Source organism: Heloderma suspectum, chromosome 3 (genome assembly GCF_057233095.1).
Source record: "Heloderma suspectum isolate Gila_16-S chromosome 3, 16-S_ref, whole genome shotgun sequence".
NCBI lineage: Eukaryota > Metazoa > Chordata > Lepidosauria > Squamata > Helodermatidae > Heloderma > Heloderma suspectum.
In genome coordinates, this window is record NC_139460.1 from 34,110,588 (window position 1) to 34,119,462 (window position 8,875).

The 8,875-nt window shown below is 41.9% G+C and overlaps 1 protein-coding gene across 2 annotated transcripts in view; it reads left to right on the plus strand.

The window, feature by feature from the left end:
• The window catches only part of SGCG (sarcoglycan gamma), a 31,781-nt gene that overhangs the window by 20,168 nt on the left and 2,738 nt on the right, over nt 1–8,875 (plus strand). For both annotated transcript variants that reach the window (XM_084842880.1, XM_084842878.1), the window contains exons 6-7: nt 1,196–1,280; nt 6,131–6,254. In XM_084842880.1, the coding sequence (XP_084699006.1) occupies nt 1,196–1,280; nt 6,131–6,254 (209 nt within the window). The remainder of the gene's footprint in view (nt 1–1,195; nt 1,281–6,130; nt 6,255–8,875) is intronic.

The window sequence follows — 8,875 nt, forward strand, 5'->3', positions numbered from 1 at the left end:
GATGCTTTTGAACTGTGGTGCTGGAGAAGACTCTTACGAGTCCCCTGGACTGCAAGGAGGTCAAATCAGTCCATCCTAAAGGAAATCAACCCTGAGTGCTCATTGGAAGGACAGATAATGAAGCTGAAGCTCCAATATTTTGGCCACCTAATGTGAAGAGAAAACTCTCTGGAAAAGACCCTGATGCTGGGAAAGACTGAAGGCAAAAGGAGAAGGGGACGGCAGAGGATGAGATGGCTAGATAGCATCACCGATGCAATGAATATGAACTTGAGCACACTCCGGGAGACAGCGCAGGACAGGAAGGCCTGGCGTGCTATGGTCCATGGGGTCACAAAGAGTCGGACACGACTGAACGACTGAACAACAACAACAAAATAAAGACAAGAGAGTTACTCAAACTTCAATATTCTGACATTAATAGAAATACTTATGTCCTCCAAGGACTTCTAAGAATTTGCAGCAGCATTTATTCCTATAATATTAACAGAACATCATGTTTTGTGTCAGGAACTCACCCTTGGACAGCACTAGCTTCAAGTGAATGTGAAATCTGTGTAGGATCCTAATATCCAACAATCCTACATTGGAGTTTTGCATTGGCCTGTAAGCTAATTTCCCTTCTGTGTACAGAACAAAGTTCACAGATTGCGACTTTTCCATCTGAAGACCCCTGCTGCCCCTCAAATCTGTCTCAGAGGATTGGGGAACCTTTGGGAATATTGTAAAAAGGCTATAGATTGAAGGGAGCTATAGATTGATGGGAGAGTTGGCCGAAATTGCCCCCCTTGCACTAACAGAAGAGCAACGTAGGATCCAAGCCAATGTTGGTACATATACTGGAAAGCCACCGTTGGGTGAAGCTTCCAAACACATGTATAATAAGTGTACATTGAGCAAGAAACCCATGTACATTATCATCACATATTACAACCAATACATGGTTTGCATGGACATACCTAAAAACACATGAACACTCTTAGAGGTTTGCAAGACATTATGCATTCTGAAAATACCTGCCCCTAAATTATATTCCCATTAAGTCCATGACACTGTGGTTTTGCAGGACCATTGACGGGGTCTGGTACTGTGTAATTAGGAAAGGGTTGTTGTCTCCCTTATAATGGGAGGATGGGTTATCTGTTTTCTCCAATGCTTAATGGCCACAATAAGTTTCTCTTTCCTGTGTTTTCAGGGCCAGAAGGAGCTCTTTGCGAACATTCTATAGAAACGCCCCTTATCAAAGGCATTAAAAGTGGGAAAGGTGCTAAAGAGCTTAGGTAAGAACATGTCTCAAAGGTAAATATTTATTTAAAGCATTTTTACCCTGCTCTTCAGCTGAAAAAGGCTCCCAGAGTGACTTACAAAGATTAATACTAATAAGACAGTCCCTACTCTCAGGCTTACAATCTAAAATACACAACACAGAAAGAAAGGGAATTGGGAGGAGCAAAAAAAATCAAATTTAAGGTGCAATCGTATGCATGTTTACACAAGGAAAAGTCCTACAACTCCCAGAATACCCCAGCCAGCATGGTTGGTGGGGGAATGCTGAGAGTTGTAGGCCTTTTTTCTGCCTAAACATGCATCAGATTACACCCTTAGCTTCTTAATTACAAAATAACCTCTTATATATAATTGGCTATGGCATATAATGCACCAATAATGTGGAGATGGGGCAGGGAACTGCACAGCATGGTAATATTGTGTCACTCATAAAATTGGCTGGGTTTTGTATGATCAGGTCACACATGGGCATATACACAGTTCGTCACAATGAATAATTGTGGAAATTTTAATATTGGCAGGCATGGTCTGTACAAGTAAGTATTCATGTCACATTAACTGGGCCATGATCCAGCATCCATGTAACTAAATTATATAATGGGCAGCTGAAGTTAATAAAAAAAAGAGGACTCAGTGCTAAGGCACTGCTAGGCCTAGAGGGATTACTAAAATTTGTCATGCTCCCTATGCTTAATATTTAAAGTTATGGTAACCTGTTACTCTTTCAGAACCTGTCTTTTTAAAAACTCTTGGTGTCTTGCCAGCAACTCAAGGTGTTCTAAGGGAATTTGATAACTCATATTAACCTATCTTGGGACAAGCCTGAATGTTGTTTGCAGGTTTGTATAGAACTAGATATGACGACAAACTGGGTTCACCATAAAATATGGTAACTCCAAGCTGAGTTCCTTTCCTCTGTCCATGATGTATAATTATGGGAATGTGTGACATAGTATCAGCATGCTGTGCAGTTCCCTACACCAACTCTACATTATTGGTGTATTATATGTTACACGTTTCTTCAACTATGTTATAGAAGGAGAATCTGATGTGGGGTTGCTGTTTTCAGTGACAAACCTTGTTGCTAAGTCTGATTCTGCCCACTGAGTGGAATTCAGAGGATAACCTGAGCTTACAGAGTTTTACTCTAAAGCAGTGAAGGTACAGCAAAATGTTAAACTACTCTTCCAAAGTTAAATCCATATCTTCTCTTCAAATTAAAACGCTCAAAACTGACATCCATGCATTGAAAACAAAACTAACTAGTGCCCCAGATCCCACAATTCCTAGGGCTATTTGTGTCAAGGAAAAACAACTACATAGCAGTTGAGTCTCATGCATTGGACTATTTTATATACTGTAATATTAATTGTTGAACATGTGTGAGTCATTCTAACTGAAAAACTAACAGCACAACGCTGATATAAAGGCTTTTCTACTGCATAGTCTATTGGCTTTGAGGCCTAGTGTTGAATTTCATGAAAGACTGATTTATTAGGAAGGAGTCTGTTGTGCAAATAATCCAGAAATAGAAGGACGTGGGTTACTCGTACACTCTATGTGTTAGCCCTTTTTAAAAATCCCTTTTACTCAGAAAGTATTTAACTGAATTCCTTTGCCATTGGGACAGTTCGTACACAGTATTTTCAGCTACGTAGTTTCACTCATGCACTTACCGTGCCAAAACGTATAATGCTCCTCATACTGAATACCACGGACATTCAAAATGTTAAGAGCACACATGGAACTGCCCTAAATGTACAGGACTTCGTCGCTGACACAAATAGCCCTGAGTATGGTGAAATCTGAAGCACCAGTTACAGCCTAGTTTTGCAATGCATGGATATTTTCTAGCTTCTTAAGCTGAGCAGAAAATAGGGGTTTCACTGTGGATGCACTTTCTCCTCTTGAAAATGCATTGTTTTTCACAGTGTCTGCTTCTGTTGACTGTCATGTGTCTCTCTGTTGTCATTATTACTTTATGGCTTATATCCAAGGGTGTCCCTCTGCTGACATACGGCTCTTTGATCCAGTGGAGGCTTCCATGAGCAGAAGGCAGCCGTTGTTTACAAATTCTGCCTTTCTCCTGCATCTCCCCACATCATCTCCCGTGCAGTTCAAAAAATCACCCACCATCTGGAGCAGAAGTGGGACAGGAAGTTGGGAGCTCCAGAGGGAAAGGGGAAATGAGTGAGAATTGCCTCCCCTCTTTTTGTTCATAGAAGCCTCCACTGGAGCAAAGATTTGGTTTGCCTCAAATTTGCCTCATCATTTGCCTTTTCAAAGCATACCCTGGGACCCAATAGGAGGTTGACTCTTACCACCTCAATGATAATCAGTAGCAGATTGCACAAGTACTGCTGGTAAGAAAACACAACCTAGGATTACCATGCAGGGGCCATTTCTTAAGAACACCACTCTCTATATTATAAGCACTTAATAGTTACTGTGTTGTTGTTGTTTCAAAATGTATTTGTATTCTCCACTTACTCTAGTGAGGCTCATTATAGGGCCAATATCCTTGGTAGTTTTCTGCCTGTCTTTATTTGCCAGCTAAGATTGTGTTAAATTTTTATCATAACGAAATTGCTTTTTAATGGCGCTAGTCCAAACCTCCATGCACAATCCATTCGGAACACAGAAGGTCCTCCCTGGGGTATGTCTGCACAGTGCAGTCACTCTCAAGGGAGCCCTTGCAAACATAAGAATTTAATGTGTACACTGGAGCTCTTATGTGGACAAGGAACATCTAGATTAGCAGTATAATAAAGAGGCATATGTAAGAATATACAGAATTGTGATAAGGATCAGAAGGGTCATGTGCATGAGGGCTTTCCAGTTTCCCCATTCTCACAGTAGCCCCTTGCAACCCCAAACATGACGGGATCTCAAGAGCAGCCAACTATAAGAAGCATCGCTTCCAAATCCCGGGAAGTACTAGTTCCCCTCTACTCAGCACTGGTTAGGCCTCATCTGGAGTACTGTCTCCAGTTCTGGGCACCACACTTTAAGAAGGATGCAGACAAACTGGAGAGGGTTCAGAGGAGGGCAACAAAGATGATCAGGGGACTGGAAACAAAGCCCTATGAAGAGAGACTGAAAGAACTGGGCATGTTTAGCCTTGAGAAGAGAAGACTGAGGGGAGATAGGATAGCACTCTTCAAATACTTGAAAGGTTGTCACAGAGAAGAAGGCCAGGATCTCTTCTTGATCATCCCAGAGTGCAGGACACGGAATAATGGGCTCAAGTGACAGGAAGCCAGATTCCGGCTGAACATCAGGAAAAACCTCCTGACTGTAAGAGCAATACGACAATGGAACCAATTACCTGGGGAGGTGGTGGGCTCTCCCACACTGGAGGCCTTCAAGACGAGGCCGGACAGCCATTTGTCGGGGATGCTCTGACTTGGATTCCTGCATTGAGCAGGGGGTTGGACTCGATGGCCTTGTAGGCCCCTTCCAACCCTACTATTCTATGATTCTAAGGCAAGAGAGGCTGTAGCTGGGAAGAAAAATCAGCCACTACTATTTGCATTAACACAGACCTCTCTGGATTCCAGCTAGAATCAGTAGAAAAGGGGAGTGGTTAATATCCTTCCAAAGAAAGAATGTTATGATGGTCATATTGAAGAGCAAATCAAACACATCTTTTTGAATTTGTAAAAATAACATTCTGGTTTTAGAAGTTACCTCTTTCTATTAAAATGTAAGCACATGCTTAACTCTACCATAACAATCCATGGGACAGAGGAGCTTAACTTTGGCTGGATTGTGTACATATTCATTTGCATTTAGGAGTGATGCACTTTCTGTGTTGCTATCAAGTGAATGGTTTGCAGACCTTTTCTGCCACCTTGTGGCACTACAGATTGTCAAGGTATTTGCATGAATAATTTGTTTCTAATAGCAAATAGCCTTACTTGAGTTTAAGGCTTATAAATTGTGAATTAATTTGTGGTTTCTCTTAAAAAAAAAAAAAAAAAACTACTAGTTTTTAATTCTTAAGGCTTACTCAGTTTATAAATATAGTTATATTAGTTTATAAATATGTATTTGTTATATTTAACATGGTTCAAGCAGTGTTACTATGTTGGTCTATATTTGGCCAACCTTTGATGATAAGTATTGGCAGGATTTCTAGGATCCCATCCCTCATCTTGAGACCATACTATGAGAACTGTAAACTTTAGGACACAGGAATATTTATTTATTAAGTATTTAATTGTCTCCCCTAAGGAATCAGTTATCCAAAACTAGATGTTTCACAGTTCCTGTTGGCCTTCCCCCCATAAGTCAGTTTAAAAGTTATTCTGTGACCTTTCCAATGTTAAATGCCAGCTGGTTCCATTCTCGTTCAAGGGGCTATATACAAGCGCCTACTCTACACAGCCTGTATCCCACGTCAATTATGTCATTTGAGCCTACCTTCTAAAAAGGGGTATATAGTAATTTTCAGTCCTAGGGCTAGTCGGTCAGACCAGATATATGATTCAGCTGACACAGCTACACAACAAATCTGACTCAGGCCACCACAGATCAGAGAATGTTGACCAAGGGCACACTCCTATGCATGTTTAGACAGAAAAAAAGTCCTACAACCCTCAGCAACTCTCAGCCAGCGCCATCTTGGCTGGGGAATGCTGGGAGTTGTAGGACTTTTTTCTGTCTAAACATGCATAGGAGTGTGCCTAGGGGAATTGGCTGCCAGGCTGTGATTGTAGACACTCACTTGGGAGTAATCACCATTAAAATTACCATTACCAATTTCACTTGTACTGAAGCAAGCAGTTATAAAGCTACTTTATTGAAATATTAAGATCACCCTTCTTCTAACTGCTTTCAGACTCGAATCGCCAACTCGGTCTCTCAGCATGGATGCTCCACGAGGGATTCATATTAAAGCCCAAAGTGGAGCTTTTAAGGCCCTTTCTCAGTTGGACATCAAGTTCCACAGTAGCAATGGTGTGGTAAGATATTAACACCAAATGAATACTCATTTTTACAGTGGGTGTTGGAGCGATGAGGTTGCTGTTTTGAGTTGCGTTCCTGCTGACTTTAGTTTCAGCAAATACGAGGACACTGCTCACCCCAGGTAGTCTGGAATTGTTACGAAGCGCTAACTGCTCATTTGCCGTTTCTGTGGTTCCATTTTATATAAATGTATATTCAGGATATCTTGACAACAAAATTGCCAGTCTAGGCAAAATGCAAAAAAAATAAAAAAATACATCAGGCAACTGGGTGATTCCCTACAATTTATTTATTTATTTATTACATTTATATCCCACCTTTCTTCTGTCATGGAACTCAAGGTGGCTACATGTGGTTCCCAGGTGGTCTCCCTTCCAAGCACTGGCTGGACCCAAACGTGCTTGGCTTCAGCAGGGTGGCTGCCTCATGTGCCTTCAAACCATGCCCTGGGACTTTTTTCTGCCTAAACATGTATAGGATTGCACCCTAAGTAGTTTGCACCACCTTCTAGGGGAATCGGCTGCCAGGCTGTGATTGTAGACACTCACTTGGGAGTAATTACCATTAAAATTACCATTACCAATCTTAGTTGTACTGAAGTAAGCAGTTATAACGCTACTTTATTGAAATAGTAAGATCACCCTTCTTCTAACTGCTTTCAGACTCGAGCAATGCTAAGTTGTGGGCATTGTGGGAAATTAAAAATGGTGGCCACATATAGGCACTCTGCACTGCTCAAAGTGCTGTGCAAGGGGGGCATTAAGGAGGGCACAGGGGAGATGTCAGCAATGGGCCCTGCTAGGATGCAGGGTCCCTAGCAGCTGCTCAAGGATGAGAAGGGGAGATGAAAGTTCTAGTTGAGTGGGACCTGGATGAGCACTGCAATGTACACACATCTGCTTCATGTGCAGAAACAATTTTCCTTAGTGGATGAAAGCATAGTTGTATCATACAACCCGCTAATTCACTCATGCATTAAACAGTGCTGTATAATGCGTACAGTAGCAGATGAGGACTGGGGAAACCCAGGCTCAAATCTTCACTCGGCCATGAAGTTCACAGGGTGACCTTGGGCCAGTCACTAGTTCTCTGCCTACTTATCTCACAGACTTGTTGTGAAGGGAAAATGGAAGGAAGGCTCATGTACACCACCTTGAACTCCTTGCAGGAGTTAAATAACTAAATGGCAGCAAAAAGCTGTAAAGTTTAAATTTTGAAAACCAATCCCATGTTTAGAGGAATGGGTTAATTTGAACAGCAAGCCTTCCTTGGCTTTAAACACCAAATGAGCAAAAAATCCATTCTAGTTCAGTTTATCAAGCATGATCAGAATTTTCTTCTGCACACTGACGGCGTCTTCAGAGTGGCTTCCCCCAGGCTACATACATGTAATATTTTTTTGCTAAAGATGTTGCATGTTGAGGAAGAATATGGTCGTTTTTGCACTTTCAAATTGATATCACAACTTCCATTATTTTTCTCAATAAGGTACCACAGGAGTATTGGGGGGCTTGCAAAACCTTTTTTGCAAAACCTAGTAAATGTTCTAAAATATTCTCCCTTGATTGGAACCCTCTCCTGCGTAGACTGAAATTGTTTCAGGAGACATACTTGAATAGAACATAGTATACATACCTGACAAACATTGACCAGCTAGACATTTCTTGTACTAAGTTACTGTTACACAGACAAAGTGATGGGTGGCTGTAGTGGCTTATACTGGAAGATGGCAAGGAGTATAGCGAGTTTCCACATTTGTGTTCTACACAGTTTGTTGAGTGCACAGAGGCCTGTATTAACATTCATTCATTCATTCATTTCATTTGTATACCGCCCAATAGTCGAAGCTCTCTGGGCAGTTCACAAAAATTAAAACCAAACAACACACAATAAAACAATTTAAAATATATAGAACATTAAAACCACAATATAACAATACAACCACAATAAAACCTAGCAGCAGTGCAGGAGTTTAAAATACAGATTTAAAACAGCAAAGCTAAAAGTCTAAAGAGCTAAAATGCCTGGGAAAATAAAAAGGTCTTCACCTGGCGCCGAAAGGAATACAATGTAGGTGCCAGGCGAACCTCACTAGGGAGCTCATTCCAGAGCCGGGGTGCCACAGCAGAAAAAGCCCTCCTCCTAGTAGCCACCCACCTCACTTCCTTTGGCAGGGGCTCACGGAGAAGGGCCGCTGACGATGATCTTACGGTCCGGGCAGGCACATATGGGAGGAGGCGATCCTTCAGGTAACCTGGCCCCAAGCTGTTAAGGGCTTTAAATGTTAATACCAGCACTTTGAATCGGGCCCGGAAATGGACTGGCAGCCAGTGCAGCTGGAAAAGTACTGGCATAATATGAGCTCACAGGCCAGTCCCTGTTAACAATCTTGCTGCCCTATTTTGGACCAGCTGAAGTTTCCGGACCGTTTTCAAAGGCAGCCCCACGTATAACGCATTGCAGTAATCCAGACGAGAAGTTATCAGAGCATGGATAACTGTAGCTAGGCTACCTCTATCCAGATAAGGGCGTAGTTGGTATACCAGCCTAAGCTGATAAAAAGTGCTCCGTGCCACTGAGTTCACCTGTGCCTCAAGTGACAGTTCTGGATCCAAGA